This window comes from Odocoileus virginianus, chromosome 2 (genome assembly GCF_023699985.2).
Source record: "Odocoileus virginianus isolate 20LAN1187 ecotype Illinois chromosome 2, Ovbor_1.2, whole genome shotgun sequence".
Taxonomy (NCBI): Eukaryota; Metazoa; Chordata; class Mammalia; order Artiodactyla; family Cervidae; genus Odocoileus; species Odocoileus virginianus.
Window position 1 is genome coordinate 65,157,950 of NC_069675.1, and position 19,033 is coordinate 65,176,982.

Consider the following 19,033-nt stretch of genomic DNA (forward strand, 5'->3'; position numbering starts at 1 on the left):
AAAGTCAGAGTCTGTCCAAGTTACTGCAAGAACTTTAAAAATTTCAGTTATGTTTTAGAAGAAACCCACTCAGGTTTGCAGCTTCTTTAACTTTGTTCAGTAGTAAAAGACAGGGAAAAAGGGCATCTTGCCAATGTTTCATATTTACTAAGATTTTTCTATTTTAATGCATTAAAAACCTCTGAACTAATCAGTCTCAACCAATAACAGGTCATGACAGGAAAAAATCAGAATAAGAGCAAATATTCTAAGTTGAGAACAGCTAACAAAGCATTTTTGGCTATTACAAAAGTTTATTTAACAAAAAAGTTCACTAAGAAAATGTACACAACCCAATTTTTCTGGTAGTAAAATGTGGAGAAGGGGACACACGGAAGCAGTTGATTGATGAACAAAGATGTTGTTCATACTCGTTCCAAGGCTTCTAACATGATGATACTATTTCCTCGTATTACCTAAGAAGAGAAAATGAATTTGAAAAGAATACAATTCGTTCAATAGATCTATCAATGATGATTTAAAGAATTTTCATCAACTCACTAACGGTTTTTCAGGTATTAAATGTCAGTTTGTGAGGCTTTTTTTCCCCCTTTTCAATGTGTGTGAGTGCTCAGATGCTCCATTGTGACCGACTCTCTGCGACCCTACAGATTATAACCCACTAGGTTCCTCTGACCATGGGATTTTCCAGGCAAGAATACTGGAGTGAGTTGTCATTTCCTACTCCTGGGGATCTTCTATAAAAGAAGGTAAGTCAGGATACTCATGAGCATAAGCGAAATGGCTGGTAAAATGGGATAGAAAAGTCAAACTGGAAAGGGACTGTGAAAATAAGGAGCCCCTAAATTGGTAAAGCATTATTCAAAATTATTTCTCATATTTGCAAGGTACACCCAAATATTCAAAGGCTTTCTATTATATTCCAGATAACTAAAAATTGTTTTCTTATGCCATATTCAGACTTTCATAATTATATTTAATGTCAGCAATCATAAATTATGAGAAATTTAAATAGAACTTTCAAACAAAAAGAGACCTTAAAAATCTAATCCAGCACTTTTAAATAAATGGAGGTGCAAAAAAAAGAAAGAAAAGAAAAGAAGGAGCCCCTGGTGGACTGTAGGTAATGCAACCTACATTCAGTTCAATAGAGCCAGACAGGTGAAAGGACAGGAGTGGGATGAAGGGATGCGGAACCATTTATTAGAATGGAGGCATCCTGAGTGAGATTCGGGGCTTTGCCAGTAGCTCAGTTGGTAAAGAATCCACCTGCAATGCAGAAGACCCTGGTTCCATTCCTGGGTCAGGAAGATCTGCAGGAGAAGGGATAGGCTACCCACTCCAGTATTCATGGGCTTCCTTGGTGGCTCAGCTGGTAAAGAATCCGCCTACAATGTGGGAGACGTGGGTTCAACCCCTGGGTTTGGAAGATCCACTGGAGAAGGGAATGTCTACCCACTCCAGTATTCTGGCCTGGAGAATTCCATCGACTGTATAGTTCACGGCATTGCAAAGAGTCAGACACGACTGAGTGACTCACGGAGTAAGAGTCAAAGTGGAGCTATGCTGGGAGGCAGCTGGCATAAAAACAGCTACAACTTGTTCCTTGCTCCTCTCATTCTACTTGCTTTATTTATTACATACACTATTATGTACTGTCTTCCTCACTCAAGTGTCATTTCTATAAGGGCAAGGACTTGCTTGGTGCACCTACTCAGTGCCTAAACCAGTGGCAGGCTCACAAAGGCTCAAGTAAACAGATGATTTGCATCTGATTACCACAGGTGACAGAATGGGAAGGACCATGACGGGGGGAAAGTGTTGCAGAGCCTGGCAGAGACAAACAGCAATGACTGGTGAGAAAGTGGCAAAGAACTAAAGAGCTGCGCTGAAAACGACAATGGAGACTGAAAGAAGCGACAGACTCACACTCTTCTTACAAATTAGGAAAAGAAATGAAGACACCTGAACAACACGATTCCTAGTGTTCAAGTTTTAAACTGTTGGCTTATTTGCAATAGAAGATGAACATGACTTCTCACCTATCGAAACTTAAAAAGCAAGTAGCCTTCTTCCTAGTTCCTTCCTAAACCTGTCCATTTGTGACACTTTCCTCAGAAGTGGAGGGTGCTGAAGAGAAGTTATTTCAGATAACTAAGATTTTCAGATCTGTGGGTTTTTTGTTTTTGGCATCATTAAAAAAAATAAAACTGCCACTTTCCTCAATGTTTTCTAAAATGGTATCACACACTTCTTTGCCTTCTCACATAAGACACAGGAACTAAGGCTTGTCGTGAACACCTCTGCTTCACAGGGCTCTTCCTCTTTTCCCATTGTGTTGGACGTCCCATGTTCCAGATCAAACTGGAACCATCAGAATCCCATACTGCTCCTTGGATTGGGCTTTAGTACTAAGTTTTGGCAAAGTGTTGCCCAGGCCTTTTCATGAAGGGGCATTAACTGTCTAATAAAGAATACAAACCTAAATTGGAGCTACAGAAGCACAAAGCCAGTAAGAACTCCTGAAACACACAGCATCAAAAACTACACAACTGAGGAGGAGCCAAGATGGCGGAGGAATAGGACGGGGAGACCACCTTCTCCCCTACAAATTCATCGAAAGAACATTTGAACGCTGAGCAAACTTCACAAAACAACTTCTGACCGCTAGCAGAAGACATCAGGCACCCAGGAAAGCAGCCCATCGTCTTCAAAAGGAGGTAGGATAAAATATAAAAGATAAAAAGAGAGACCAAAGAGCTAGGGACGGAGACCCGTCCTGGGAAGGGAGTCATGATAGAGGAAGTTTTCAAACACCAGGAAACCCTTTCACAGGAGGGTATGGGGGAAGTTTTCGAATCTCGGAGGGCAACCTAACTGGGAGGAAAAATAAATAAAACTCACAGATTACATGCCTAAAAGCAACCCCCAGCAGAAAAGTACCCCAGACGCCCGCATCCACCACCAGCAATGGAGAGGAGCAGGTGGCATTGCTTAGGGTAAGGACTGACACTGCTTAGGGTAAGCATTGGCCCAAATGCCTTGAGGGCAATTGGAGGGAGCTAATGTGAGATAGCAACTTAAACTGTGGGATAGCAAGAGAGAGGGAGAAAATTAATGGGCCGAACAGACTGCCGGCCATTTGCAGAACAAAGGGACTGAGCAATTACAGAGAAGAGCTAGCTGGCTGCGGACCGGCCCATCCCTGCCGGAGGCAGGAGGCAGGGGAAAGCGGAAAGGGGCAAACTCGGCCCCAGAGACCGCATCCCCTACCAAACTGCGAACAGGCCTCCAGTTTCTAACCAAAGACTTCCTGAGATTCGGGATGGTCGACATCCGCCAGGAGGGTCGTAGCTAGAGGCCAGGTCCCAAGAATAGACACAAGCCACACGCATCTGACTGGCGCACGAGGAAACTGAGGCTGGGGACCGTGGAGGGGAGAAGGCGCACCACACCCGGGGAAAGTGCGCCCATCAAGCTCCTGGCTGCCTGAGCTGCTCCGGCAGGGGAAGGCACAAAATGCAGGCCCAACTGAGTCCGTGCTTTTGTGGAGTACACGAAAACTGGAACCACACGCAACGCAGGGCCCGCTCCATATAGAGCACCCGGGAGCCTGAGCAGTGTAGACGGGGAGAGCACACACCCGTGAGCGGGGCAAACCCAGTGTGGCCGGAACACTGCGAGTGCTCCCCGCACAGAGTGATATCTGCAGCGCCCCTCCCTCCCCGCAGCCGACTGAACCAGCGAACCTAAACAAGAGACCACCTCCGCCCGCCTGTGTCAGGGTGGAAATTAGACACTGAAGAGACCCCCAAACAGAAGCCAAATAAACAAAGGGAACCGCTTCAGAAAGGACCAGTGCAACAGATTAAAATCCCTGTAGGTAACACTGACTACACCAGAAGGGGCCTATAGATATCGAGAAGTGTAAGCTGGAACAAGGAGCTGTCTGAAACTGAACCGAACCCACACTGACCGCAACAGCTCCAGAGAAATTCCTAGATATATTTTTACCTTTTTTTTTTCTCTTTTCTTTTTACTCTTTTATTTTCTTTTAAAATTCCCTATTACTCCCCCACTACTCCTTAACTTTCATTTTCATATATTTTTACTATTTTTTTAATTAGGAAAAGAATTTTCCCCGTTTTATTTTTTTCTCTTATTTTCTTTTAAAATGCTCTATTACTCCTTAATTTTCATTTCACTATAACCTTGCAAAAAAAAAAAAAGGAGAAGCCATATTTTTAAACCGAACTTCATATATATTTCTAAAATTTTTTGTGGTTTTTTGTTTTTAATATTATATTTTTAAGAGTCTAACCTCTACTCTAGATTTTTAAAAATTGTTTTTCAGTACTTCATATCAATTTTGGACATTTAAGAATCCAATATTCAGTACCCATTTTTACTCAGGAGTGTGCTCTCCCACTTTTGACTCTCTGTGTTCTACCTCAGAACACCTCTATTTTCCTCCCTTCCCCTTCTCTTCCCAATCCAATCCTGTGAATCTCTGTGGGTGTCTGAACTATGGAGAACACTTTGGGAATAGAGACCTGCGTAGCTCTGTCTCTCTCCTCTTGAGTCCCCCCTTTTCCTCCTCCTGCTCATCTCTATCTCCCTCCTCCCTCTCCTCTTCTTCATGTAACTCTGTGAACCTCCCTGGGTGTCCCTCACGGTGGAGAATCTTTTCACCATTAACCTAGAAGTTTTATTATCAGTGCTGTATAGTTGGAGAAGTCTTGAGACTACTGGAAGAATAAAACTGAAATCCAGAGGCAGGAGACTTAAGCCCAAAACCTGAGAACACCAGAAAACTCCTGACTACACGGAACATTAATAAGAGACCATTCAAAAGCCTCCATACCTACACTGAAACCAACCACCACCCAAGAGCCAATAAGTTCCAAAGCAAGACATACCACACAAATTCTCCAGCAACGCAGGAACATAGCCCTGAGTGTCAACATACAGGCTGCCCAAAGTCACACCTAACACAGACCCATCTCAAAACTCATTACTGGACACTCCACTGCACTCCAGAGAGAAAAAATCCAGTTCCACGCATCAGAATACCGACGCAAGCTTCACTGATCAGGAAACCTTGACAAGCCAATCGTCCAACCCCACCCACTGGGTGAAACCTCCACATTAAAAAGGAACCGCAGACCACCAGAACACAGAAAGCCCACTCCAGACACAGCAATCTAAACAGGATGAAAAGGCAGAGAAATACCCAACAGGTAAAGGAACGTGAAAAATGCCCACCAAGTCAAACAAAAGAGGAGGAGATAGGGAATCTACCTGAAAAAGAATTTAGAATAATGATAATAAAAATGATCCAAACTCTTGAAAACAAAATGGAGTTACAGATAAATAGCCTGGAGACAAAGATTGAGAAGATGAAGAAATGTTTAATAAGGACCTAGAAGAAATAAATAAGTCAATTAAAAATGAATAATGCAATAAATGAGATCAAAAACACTCTGGAGGGAATCAACAGTAGAAGAATGGAGACATAAGATAGGATAAGTGAGGTAGAAGATAAAATGGTGGAAATAAATGAAGCAGAGAGGAAGAAAGAAAAAAGAATTAAAAGAAATGAGGACAACCTCAGGGACCTCTGGGACAATGTGAAACGCCCTAACATTCGAATCATAGGAGTCCCAGAAGAAGAAGACAAAAAGAAAGGCCATGAGAAAATACTCGAGGAGATAGTAGCTGAAAATTTCCCTAAAATGGGGAAGGAAATAGCCACCCAAGTCCAGGAAACCCAGAGAGTCCCAAGCAGGGTAAACCCTAGGTGAAACACCCCAAGACACATATTAATCAAATTAACAAAGATCAAACACAAAGAACAAATATTAAAAGCAGCAAGGGAGAAACAACAAATAACACACAAAGGGATTCCCATAAGGATAACAGATGATCTATCAATATAAACCCTTCAGGCCAGAAGGGAATGGCAGGACATACTTCAAGTAATGAAAGAGAATAACCTACAACCTAGATTACTGTACCCAGCAAGGATCTCATTCAGATATGAAGGAGAATTAAAAAGCTTTACAGACAAGCAAAAGCTGAGAGAATTCAGCACCACCAAACCAGCTCTTCAACAAATGCTAAAGGATCTTCTCTAGACAGGAAACACAGAAAGGTTGTATAAACGTGAACCCGAAACAACAAAGTAAGTGGCAACGGGACCATACCTATCAATAATTACCTTAAATGTAAATGGGTTGAATGCCCCAACCAAAAGGCAAAGACTGGCTGAATGCATACACAAAACAAGACCCCTATATATGCTGTCTATAAGAGACCCACCTCAAAACAAGGGACACATACAGACTAAAAGTTGAAGGTCTGGAAAAAAATATTTCACGCAAACGGAGACCAAAAGAAAGCAGGAGTCACAATACTCATATCAGATAGAATAGACTTTCAAATAAAGGCTGTGAAAAGAGACAAAGAAGGACACTACATAATGATCAAAGGATCAATCCAAGAAGATATAACAATTATAAATATATATGCACCCAACATAGGAGCACCACAATATGTAAGGCAAACACTAACAAGTATGAAAGAGGAAATTAACAGTAACACAATAATAGTGGGAGACTTTAATACCCCACTCACAACTATGGATAGATCCACTAAACAGAAAATTAACAAGGAAACAGAAACTTTAAATGACACAATGGACCAGCCATACCTAACTGATATCAATAGGACATTTCACCCCAAAACAATCAACTTCACCTTTTTCTCAAGTGCACATGGAACCTTCTCCAGAATAGATCACATCCTTGGCCATCAATCGAGCCTTGGTAAATTCAAAAAAATTGAAATCATTCCAGTCATCTTTTCTGACCACAGTGCAATAAGATTAGATCTCAATTACAGGAAAAAAATTATTAAAAATTCAAACATATGGAGGCTAAACAACACACTTCTGAATAACCAAAAAATCATAGAAGAAATCAAAAAATGCATAGAAATGAATGAAAATGAAAACACAAAAACCCAAAACCTATGGGACACTGTAAAAGCAGTGCTAAGGGGAAGGTTCATAGCATTACAGGCTTACCTCAAGAAACAAGAAAAAAGTCAAATAAATAACCTAACTCTACACCTAAAGCAACTAGAGAAGGAAGAAAGGTTAGTAGAAGGAAAGAAATCTTAAAAATTAGGGCAGAAATAAATGCAAAAGAAACTAAAGAGACCATAGCAAAAATCAACAAAGCTAAAAGCTGGTTTTTTGAAAAAAATAAACAAAACTGACAAACTGTTAGCAAGACTCATTAAGAAACAAAGGGAGAAGAACCAAATTAACAAAATTAGAAATGAAAATGGAGAGATCACAACAGACAACACTGAAATACAAAGGATCATAAGAGACTACTACCAGCAGCTCCATGCCAATAAAATGGACAACTTGGAAGAAATGGACAAATTCTTAGGAAAGTATAACTTTCCAAAACTGAACCAAAAAGAAATAGAAGATCTTAACAGACCCATCACAAGCAAGGAAATCTAAACTGTAATCAGAAATCTTCCAGGAAATAAAAGCCCAGGACCAGATGGCTTCACAGCCGAATTCTACCAAAAATTTAGAGAAGAGCTAACACCTATCATACTCAAACTCTTCCAGAAAATTGCAGAAGAAGGTAAACTTCCAAACTCATTCTATGAGGCCACCATTACCCTAATTCCAAAACCATACAAAGATGCCACAAAGAAAGAAAACTACAGGCCAATATCACTGATGAACATAGATGCAAAAATCCTTAACAAAATTCTAGCAAACAGAATCCAACAACATATTAAAAAAATCATACATCATGACCAAGTGGGCTTTATCCCAGGAATGCAAGGATTTTTTAATATCTGCAAATCAATCAATGTAATATACCACATTAACAAATTGAAAGATAAAAACCATATGATTATCTCAATAGATGCAGAAAAAGCCTTTGACAAAATTCAACATCCATTTATAATTAAAACTCTCCAGAAAGCAGGAATAGAAGGAACATACCTCAACATAATAAAAGCTATATATAACAAACCCACAGCAAGCATCACCCTCAATGGTGAAAAATTGAAAGCATTTCCCCTGAAATCAGGAACAAAACAAGGGTGCCCACTCTCACCACTATTATTCAACATAGTTTTGGAAGTTTTGGCCACAGCAATCAGAGCAGAAAAAGAAGTAAAAGGAATCCAGATAGGAAAAGAAGTGAAACTCTTGCTGTTCGCAGATGACATGATCCTCTACATAGAAAACCCTAAAGACTCTACCAGAAAATTACTAGAGCTGATCAACAAATATAGTAAAGTTGCAGGATATAAAATTAGCTCACAGAAATCCCTTGCATTCCTATACACTAACAATGAGAAAACAGAAAGAGAAATTAAGGAAACAATACCATTCACCATTGCAACGAAAAGAATAAAATACTTAGGAGTGTATCTACCTAAAGAAACAAAAGACCTATACATAGAAAACTATAAAACACTGATGAAAGAAATCAGAGAGGACACAAACAGATGGAGAAATATACCGTGTTCATGGATTGGAAGAATCAATACTGTCAAAATGGCTATACTATGCAAAGCAATCTATAGATTCAATGCAATCCCTATCAAGCTACTAACGGTATTTTTCACAGAACTAGAACAAATAATTTCACAATTTGTATGGAAATACAAAAAACCTCGAATAGCCAAAGTAATCCTGAGAAAGAAGAATGGAACTGGAGGAATCAACCTGCCTGACTTCAGACTATACTACAAAGCCACAGTCATCAAGACAGTATGGTACTGGCACAAAGACAGAAATATAGATCAATGGAACAGAATAGAAAGCCCAGAGATAAATCTACAAACCTATGGACACCTTATCTTCGACAAAGGAGGCAAGGATATACAATGGAAAAAAGACAACCTCTTTAACAAGTGGTGCTGGGAAAACTGGTCAACCACTTGTAAAAGAATGAAACTAGAACACTTTCTAACACCATACACAAAAATAAACTCAAAATGGATTAAAGATCTAAATGTAAGACCAGAAACTATAAAACTCCTAGAGGAGAACACAGGCAAAACACTCTCCGACATAAATCACAGCAGGATCCTCTTATGACCCACCTCCCAGAATATTGGAAATAAAAGCAAAAATAAACAAATGGGACCTAATTAAACTTAAAAGCTTTTACACAACAAAGGAAACTATAAGCAAGGTGAAAAGACAGCCCTCAGATTGGGAGAAAATAATAGCAAACGAAGCAACAGACAAAGGATTAATCTCAAAAATATACAAGCAACTCCTGCAGCTCAATTCCAGGTAAATAAATGACGCAGTCAAAAAATGGGCCAAAGAACTAAACAGACATTTCTCAAGGAAGACATACAGATGGCAAAAAAAAACACATGAAAAGATGCTCAACATCACTCATTATCAGAGAAATGCAAATCAAAACCACAATGAGGTACCATTACACACCAGTCAGGATGGCTGCTATCCAAAAGTCTACAAGCAATAAATGCTGGAGAGGGTGTGGAGAAAAGGGAACCCTCTTACACTGTTGGTGGGAATACAAATTAGTACAGCCACTATGGAAAACAGTGTGGAGATTTCTTTAAAAACTGGAATTAGAACTGCCATATGACCCAGCAATCCCACTTCTGGGCATACACAATGAGGAAACCAGATCTGAAAGAGGTGCACCCCAATGTTCATCGCAGCACTATTTATAATAGCCAGGACATGGAAGCAACCTAGATGCCCATCAGCAGATGAATGGATAAGGAAGCTGTGGTACATATACACCATGGAATATTACTCAGCCATTAAAAAAAATTTATTTGAAGTAGTTCTAATGAGATGGATGAAACTGGAGCGCATTATACAGAGTGAAGTAAGCCAGAAAGATAAAGACCAATACAGTATACTAACACATATATATGGAATTTAGAAAGATGGTAATGATAACCCTATATGCAAAACAGAAAAAGAGACACAGATGTACAGAACAGAATTTTGGACTCTGTGGGAGAAGGCGAGGGTGGGATGTTTTGAGAGAACAGCATCGAAACATGTATATTATCTAAGGTGAAACAGATCACCAGCCCAGGCTGGATGCAAGAGACAAGTGCTTGGGCCTGGTGCACTGGGAAGACCCAGAGGAGAGGGAGGTGGGAGGGGGGATCGGGATGGGGAATACATGTAAATCCATGGCTGATTCATGTCAATGTATGACAAGAACCACTACAATATTGTAAAGTAATTAGCCTCCAACTAGTAACAATAAATGAAAAAAAAAAACCAAACTACACAATTTTTACTACATTCTTAGGGGAACCTTGGAGTAGAGTGGAATCTTAAGGAAATAAGACAGAGGTGAGGCTACTGACAACTCTGGTTATATTTCAGAAGAGGCTAATTGAGACATCACTAGGTAATTATCCACCTGACAGATCCTGTATTAAGTAATTTCTTTATAAAAAAGAAAAAAAACCACAAACTTATTTTTATTTATTTGGTTGCACCAGGTCTTAGTTGTGACTTTTGGGAATCTAGTTCCCTGACCAGGGATTGAACCTGGGCCCCATGCATTGGGAGCAGAGTCTGAGCCAGTGGATTGCCAGGGAAGTCTTATAGTAAGTAATTTCAATGGTCTCAATGGGTCACTGATTGGACAAGGGAACAATGAAGCCAACGAAACTGTCTCTTTAGCCAAACAGCTTGTGACAAAATAGTAATGAGTTTCCCTTCTTTCCCTTAGAAAAATCATTCTTGCATTTTCTTTAGGCTGTTTTTTAATTAAAGAAAATTGATATATTATCATTATTTCATTTTCAAAGGGTTAACTCAGCCATAAGAATCAGCACCTACTAATAGACTTTAAGTTTTAGTCACAGAACATGCATCAGAGATGGAAGAATAGACTGCCTATCACAATAAGTTGGAGCTCACTATTTGAATGACTTGTGATGGCACTGCTTTTAACCAATTTCCATGTAAGGAAAATTAACCTCATTAAAATCAGGGGGGAAATTACGAGAAACATCAATACCTTCACTAATAAAAACTCTGAAAAGTGCCACACATTTCTAAAAGTTATTTCCTCAAATTAGAACTTTTTAAAATTCTTTTTTCTTGCTAATCTGTTGATATATGAACCAAAACCCTAATCTACCCTTTATCAGAATGAAGATTTCCTAATCTGTAAAAGGAAGGGCTAGAGGGAAATCTTGGGGTATTTTTAAAACTCTCTTTTATAAGAAAATGCTAATGATTTGCCAGACTTGTATTCATTTTCAACAGAATCTCAAGGGGACTGTACCTGAAAAGAAGGACCATCTACATGAAATGTGTGCAAGAGGCCAGGGAGACTCATATCTAGGGACTCCCAAGTTGTTTTTCCAACCCTGACTGATTTGCTTTTCAAAATGCAATAATGGAAATATACTTGAAACAAGCAATAACACAAGCCTTGGAAAGGGTAATTAACCTTCTGGGAATGCATAGCACATTGAAGTTTGATAAGTAGTAATCCTCAGCACACATTAGAATTATATAAGATCTTGTAACAGCACACACAAACAGCACCCTTAGTTTCAATTGCTTTGAGGTGGACTTAGAATAATTTTTATTTGCTTGCTTAAAACAAAAACTCTTCATTGACTAATTGACTGTAAAAGCTCTAGATCAACTGTTAATCTTTGGCTTACATTAGAATAACCTGGGGAATGTGAAAACCGTCTATACTACTGCTCTAATGAAGGGGCTTCCCTGGTGGCTCAGATGGTAAAGCCTCTGCCTGCAATGCAGGAGACCTGGGGGTTCAATCCCTGGGTCAGGAAGATTCCCTGGAGAAGGAAATGGCAACCTACTCCAGTAATCTTGCCTGGAAAATCCCATGGATGGAGAAGCCTAGCAGGCTACAGTCTGTGGGGTCGCAGAGTTGGACATGACTGAGTGACTTCACTATGGCTCTAGCGAAGAAACAAGTATGGGCCTCATTATAGAATAAAGCACAAAAATAATTCCAACAGCTATTTCAAGTCCAAGGACCTCAGTGGGTTCTGTGTAAGATTCAGATCTAACCTACAGGTAACTGGGGTTATTACCACAGCTGAATAACCTCCATAAGTTAAACTAAAAGGGGGTTGGAGTGTCTAATCTTGCCTGTAATTTACCTAACTTCAGTTTAATCCAAGAGCTGGATAGAAAGGATGCTAACGTTTAATCCAAAAGAAAAATGAAATCTCTAAGAAAGATCTTGTGTTTGTACTTACCACCATTCCAATATTGTTCTGTTGCCCACTAGTTGCCATCTCCACACATTCATCTATCACAAGATTCATAAAGGGATCAAATCCCCGCAATATTCCTTGGACATGTCTGCCACCATTTAATTTCACTATGTAAAAGGAAAAAGGAATTTAATAAAGCTGACCATTAACTATCAACTAAACTATTCATTAAAAATTAAGTGAGAAAACCCTGATGTATCTTTACTATATGCTAAGCACTGGGCTAAACATTTTACATTTACCCACATATTTAAACTTACAGGAATCCTATAAAGTAGAATCATCCTGACTTTTTATGAAGCAACTGAATTACAGTATTTTTAAGTAACTGATTCAAGATTACACAGTTACTGTAGGGTAAAACTGGAATTCAAACTGAAGGTTGCTTGTTTCTAAAGCCATGGTCTTAACCCCTACATACTTTGAGTTCTGTGCCGGTCAGATTTTTATTCCTATCTGCTCTTTGTTTAAAGGAAAAAAGGTTAAGTTTTCAAATATAAAATAGAAAATTCTGCTAATTTAATTCATCAAAGTGAGAGAAGACTTATATGAAATAAAAGTCTGAAATACTGTGAAACTTACTAAATATCAGAAATTAAGTAAATAAAGCTGTCTAGTTAGAGTTTTGATAAACCTGCTTGCTTAATGGATGTGAATTAAGAGATCTGTGTGCTTTGAATTTTTATAAAGTTTCTCCAAACATTATTAATATAATAATAATAATAAAATATAATATACTACCAAAGCAGATATAAAAACTAATATTTAAAAAACACCCTGAAAATAAAAAACCAAAAAGACTTACATGATAACTTCTTGTCCATAAATCTGAAAAAGCAAAAGGGGTAAAGATTATATAACTAATTTTAGATATTGTCAATATAATCTGCTAAATTTACATAACAGGAATAATGAAATTTAAAAGATTAAAAGCTTTGCACTGCTATAAAGGATGAGAATGATGGGCTACCTCTGTACTTATACTAACTGAGCAATGTAACTTGTGAAGGGGAAGATAATAAAAACGAAATGAGTTTAGAACATATTAACGTACATGAAATTGAGTCTCTATATTGACGTAAACTACAACAACATCCTTGTTGTTCAATACTGACCTAATTTTCAACAACAGGATTTACAGGCTTAACAGAAAGACAAAGATTTGGTTATATTTTTGGTTATTTCCAAAACCAAACAAAGTTGTGAAGAAACCAGAAGGTAATCGAACCATACCCAATCCAACAGGTATTTTATTCTATATTTGAGACAATAAGTAGTGTTGTTTATTTAGTGTTAAACATCAATCTTAATTGTTCAGGATATTCTTCAACACATAAGTTCACTTTGGCAAAATACTTATTTTGAAGTTAAACAATTTGAATTAAATGAGAAAATTCCATATCAGCAGCATAGAATAATATGAAGACATGTAGTCAAACTAGTTTTTACCTCTTCCAGTTACAAGCTAAAAAATATGAATCTTCATTCAATTTTAATGTATGTCATGGGAGAATTCAAAAATAAGATAAAAGGCCAGACAGAAGTTGTAAGAAGATAGACTTTTTTGCAATTACATGGACTGTAGCCTGCCAGCATCCTCTGTCCATAGGATTTTCCAGGCAAGAATACTGGAGTGGGTTGCCATGCTCTCCTCCTGGCGATCTTTTCAACTCAGTTATCGAACCCTACTCTCTTATGTCTCCTGCACTGGCAGGCAGGTTCTTTACCACTAGTGCCACCTGGCAAGCCCATAAATCACATACATATAAATTAGTAATTACCACCATTTAATAGATGGGCAACTGAAGCTCAGAAAGTTTAAATAAAATATTTTAAGTCACAGAGCTGTGAAAAAGTCTGATAAAATCAAATGGTACTGGAGAACACAGTATTCAACTATTAATGTGTATAGAATCTGGTGCCTGGATTTCAGATGGAGGACCCTGAATGCTAGGTTAAGAAGTCTGCACTCTGTTATGTATGCAGCAGAACCAGCTGCGGGCAAGACAACTGTGGCATGTGTAAGTTAAATCATCATGCTATAACCTTAAACCTACACAGTGCTATATGTCAATTATATCGCAAGGAAACTGGAATGAAAAAAACAGAGACTACTCTGTCATCCATTTTTAAGAGCACCAGAACAATCTGATTAGGCCAGAGTATCTCCACCTCAGCATACTGACACTTGGGGCCAGATAATTCTGTTGTCGAGTGATGTCCAGTGCACTGTAGAATGTTTGGCAGCAACCCTGGCTTCTACCTACTAGATTCCGGGAGAAGCAGACTCCCATTCCTGCAGTTAAGAACCACTGAGTCATGCTAAACTAGAAGGGTATACACTTGTAAAAGATGTTATTTGTGAGAAATGTGAAGGAAGAAAAAGACTAAAAGCCATTCTGGAGGTTGACCTGACAGGATCTCACAACTCATAAAACCTAGATAAGTAGAGAAAGGTGTTCATACCAGTTTCATCCTCTGAAATTCCTCTTAATCAAAAGGAAGTCTTACAAGTAGAGAATGGTCCTTCGTTAAAAAATAATTTCACCAGTTCATGATGAATTCAGAAGACATTTAAGATTTTACCAGCTCACTAATTGCACTTTCTTTTTTTCTTAATGTCAGGCTTATGACTTCATAATTGTCTTAATTAACAGACTAAAATATACACGGAGATTCTGCACAAAATATGGCTTCAGTACAAGTATGCATTTAAATGCAAAATCATTAAATATGAACTTTTCCTTAAGTCTGACTTCTTTATGGGGCAAGCATAAATTAACTGTACACAAGGCAGACCAGGTGGCTGCCTCACAAACTGACCCCTGGATCAATTTTCCATCCTTGCTGTTAGCCAACTAATAAATGCAGAACTCTGGCATTACATAGTACAAAAAAGACAGAGAAGTTACTCAGGAAACATGGAACATGCTAAGTTCAGCCAAGAGTGTTTCAGGACGCTAAAACTTTAAATTGGGTGTTACCTATAGCAGGAATAACCTACGTGGGAGTTGATTTTACTGGGTTCAACCGCACCCCCCCGCCCCCAACCTAGCCTTCTCTAATTAGGAACATGAATATTCTCACACATCTTTGTTAACGGAGTAGATAGCACACAACGTTCAAGCTTAACCTACGAACAAGAAATCAAGAAAAAAGGAATGTAATTTCTAAGTTAAAGCTCAAGCAAACAGCTACAAACACAGTCTAAGATTAGGTGGCTTTTGATTCCTCAGATACTATCAAACACCCATCTCCCTGGTTCCTTTATAGAATCACTCTCCAGCAACCTTATCGAAAACATGCTGCTACTCAAGATGTTCAACAAAGTGCGGCATTCGAGACCTTCAAGTAACGAGGGAGAGGGTCCAGGAGACAGAGCAGGGAGCTCGGACACGGTAAGTCAGTCAGCAGATGGTGGCGCCTTGTTGGCTTTGGTAACCGTATCCACCCTGCCGAAATATTACTTTTGCGCGGGTCTCAGGCCCCGAAGCGCGCGACACTGGCCCGGATCTCGGCGTCCAAGGACTAGAATGCGCACGCCAGGCAAACTCCTGGGAAATGGCGGAGGATCTAAGGAACTCGAGGCACACAAGGAAGCGGCCATCTGGGCGCGGGGCCCCGCATACTTACTTCTTCAACTCGGGAGGGTGTGCTTTGCTCATGATGTCTACTCTGCGAGCTCAAAGAAGCCTCCAAACGGAATTCGAGCGGTCCCTCACGCGCCAGCGGCAGGCCCGGGGCTTTGCGTCTGACGTCACTGATCCCGTTAACCAATTGATGGTCGGTCGCTTTCCCGCTTTACCTCGCGATACTTAGGGAAAGCCTGCGTCTGTCGATCAGTCCCAAGCTTCCGGCTGTGTAGCTAGTGATTGGCTAGGACGGAGAGGCCTTCAGAAATTCCCCTTCGTTCCCTTATTCTATGGGCTTTCTAGGTGGCGCTGCCGCTACTGCTGCTAAGTCGCTTCAGTCGTGTACGATTCTATGCGACCCTATAGACGGCAGCCCCCAGGCGGCGCTAGTGGTAAAGAATTTGCCTGCGCCTGTAGGACACGAAAGAGACGCCGGTTCAATCCCTGGGTCGGGAAGATCCCCTGGGGAAAGGCATGTCAACCCACTCCAGTATGCTTGACTGGATGTGAAGAACTGACTCATTTGAAAAGACCCTCATGCTGGGCAAGATTGAAGGCAGCAGGAGAAGGGGAGGACAGAGGATGAGATGGTTGGATGGCATCACCTACTTGATGGACATGAGTTTGAGCAAGCTCCGGGAGTTGGTGATGAACAGGGAAGCCTGGCGTGCTGTAGCCTGACGTGCAAAGAGTCGGACACGACTGAGTGACTGAACTAAATTGTGTTGTGCTTTACTGATACTGCATTTTGTTTTCTTTAAATGAAAGTTTTGTGGCAACCCTGAGGCTGACAAATCTCTTGGTGCCATTTTTTTTTTTTTTTTCCTAAGAGCATTTGCTCATTTGGTGTCTCTGTGTCATTTTGGTTATTATTATAGTATCACACCAAAAGACTCACGTGACATGCTTTATTGAGATATCTGTTTCACTTTGGTGGTCTCCAACCGAACTTCCGTGTCTGAGGTTTGCTTTTATTCCCACAGGATAATGTCATGCTAAGCCAAAGGTTCTGGAAACAGCTCAATTAGTGACCTCTGCACTGTTAAGAGAACAGAGTGACCAGGCCTCGGTTTTCCAATAACTTGAATCTAGAGCTAGAAGTGTATTTCCTATGATCAGTCCTGCAATGCTTAATAATGCCTCCAAAACCCCATTTAAGGTACATTGTCCCTCTATATACAACATGAAGTACAGCACGCAAATGAGCTCTAATTTGAGGCACTGATTTTCAAGACAAGAGTGTAGGTGTAACAAGTGGTTTCCAACTTGTTCCTTGTTTAGTTACTAGAGATAGATACATCCACATTTATGAATCAAATACAATTGGGATTATAGAAGACTTAGGCCAAAATTGAAAAGCATTGGTGGTTTTAAGTAGGGGATGGTTCTACAAGATTCATTTCTAATGTTCAGAAATAACTCTATTTAAATTCCAGTGATAGTAAGGACTTAAACTCATCATATGTTTTGTGTTCTCTTGGTACTCAAAATCCTAGTCCTTGCATTTTCTCTAGAGGGGTCATAACTGTATGTCTTTTCTACTTCTCGCTGTTAGTGTTTAAGTGAAATTGCTATTGTAGCATTTCTACACTTCCTGTCTATGCTTTGTTCCTTCATATGTAACAGTATAAAGCTGTGTATCTTTAATAAATAAAATTAATATTCCATAGTCCCTGGGTTGGGAAGATCCCCTGGAGCAGGGCATGGCAACCCACTCCAGTATTCTTGCCTGGAGCATCCCCATGGACAGAGGAGCCTGGCCACAGTCCCTGTGGTTGCAAAGAGTCGGACATGATTGGACAACTAAGCCCAGCACACAGCACAGTCATTGTACAAAGTACTGACAAATCAGCAGAAGAATGTGATCATCACCCGTATCATCCTAACACTCAGAAAACTGTTAACACTGTTTGTGAGATGCCTTTAAATCTTAGCAATATACCCCCTCAGCTTCTATGTCTATTAATATTCTTCCTCGATGTTATTTTTAGTGGGTATGTAGTTTCCTACTGTATGGATGGCACCATGGTTTATTTAATGAATCCCCCAATGTTGACATTTGGCTTGCTCCCAAGAGATTTTGCCATCATAAACAGGGATGAGATGAGCATAACAAGGGTTGTTTTTGCAGACATGTTGGACAGGATGTGCTCAGACTCCCAGCAGGAATGTAGAGAGGAGTCTGGGCACAGTCATAACTGTTGGGATGAATGGCTTCTTGCCTGTGCTTTCAGTGGGACCTCTTGGCTGTTCAGTGGGACCGCTTGGCTATTCTCACATTTGTCTTGTTTTGTGATTAACTTGATCCAGCTGTACCCAGGGCTCCGGTTAGGACTTTTGCACTGCAGCATGAGGTGCGGGCATTGGAGCAGCAATTGAGCGTTGCTGTGGATAGTGGGTGCCCAGGGGGTGTGAGCCCAAGGTTTTGTGGGCAGCAGAACAGGGGGGCAGGCTGTGAGCCCTGGGAAGAGGGGCCACCAGAGACATGTGCTGGAGCTTCCCAAGAGCCTCTCTCGAGGCTGTTTCCTTTGGAAGGAAAAGGAAAACAGCATAAGACACATTGCTCCAAAGGGATGAAGGGAGAATGAACCTTTGCCAAGGGCTTCAGCCAGGACAGTGACGATATCTGAGAGTCCTTCACTGGCTCCACCTCCTGCTTTGCTTCTCTGCTTTTCCTCCAGCTGGCCTTCCCCTATTTCTTTTTCTTTGTTTGTTGATGAATCATTATTTATTAATACTTATCATTTATTTATATGTTACAGAAAGTAATTAAGTATAACTTTATGTTATACAAAAAAAGAAATCCAAAAAGAAACCTAACGACAAGTAACAGCCATTGTGTTTTTTTCCATAGTAAAAAAATTGTACAGAATTAAAGTGTATGCCTGCAGGAACAAACCAGGAGATCTTAAAACTTAGTGCATTTCTCTGTACTCTCCTCTGGAGGGTGGGGACTGGCTGGGAAAGAGCACAAGGGATCTTTCTGGGGCAATGAGAACATTGTTTGTTGAATAGGCTGTGGATCAGACATCTGTCAAACTCACAGGATGGGACGGTGCTCTCAAGAGCTCTGCACTTCA

General features: G+C 40.0%; 1 protein-coding gene across 3 annotated transcripts; it reads right to left on the reverse strand.

Annotated features, from left to right (window-relative positions):
- Nucleotides 1–125: 125 nt before the first annotated feature.
- SNRPG (small nuclear ribonucleoprotein polypeptide G) lies at nt 126–16,095 on the reverse strand. Of its 3 annotated transcripts, none has more exons than XM_070480744.1 (5): nt 15,955–16,095; nt 13,127–13,149; nt 12,304–12,428; nt 6,760–6,823; nt 126–455 (listed from the first exon to the last, which is right to left on the reverse strand). In XM_070480744.1, exons 1-4 carry the CDS (start codon nt 15,984–15,986, stop codon nt 6,767–6,769), a joined length of 237 nt encoding a protein of 78 aa, XP_070336845.1. In that variant the 5' UTR covers nt 15,987–16,095; the 3' UTR covers nt 126–455; nt 6,760–6,766. The 3 variants fall into 3 exon arrangements, with proteins under 3 accessions (XP_070336845.1, XP_070336851.1, XP_020733476.1); XM_070480750.1 differs by lacking the exon at nt 15,955–16,095 and adding an exon at nt 15,667–15,888; XM_020877817.2 differs by lacking the exon at nt 6,760–6,823 and having other exon boundaries at nt 15,955–16,092.
- Between the last annotated feature and the right edge of the window lie 2,938 nt (nt 16,096–19,033).

Coding starts and splice junctions, on each gene's coding strand:
- SNRPG (XM_070480744.1), bottom strand. CDS start 15,986: ATGAGCAAAGCACACCCTCCCGAGTTGAAGAA. Junction 13,150..15,954: donor CACCCTCCCGAGTTGAAGAA/GTAAGTATGCGG, acceptor TTGCTTTTTCAG/ATTTATGGACAAGAAGTTAT. Junction 6,824..12,303: donor AGAACAATATTGGAATGGTG/GTAAGTACAAAC, acceptor GAATTTACCAAG/GCTCGATTGATGGCCAAGGA.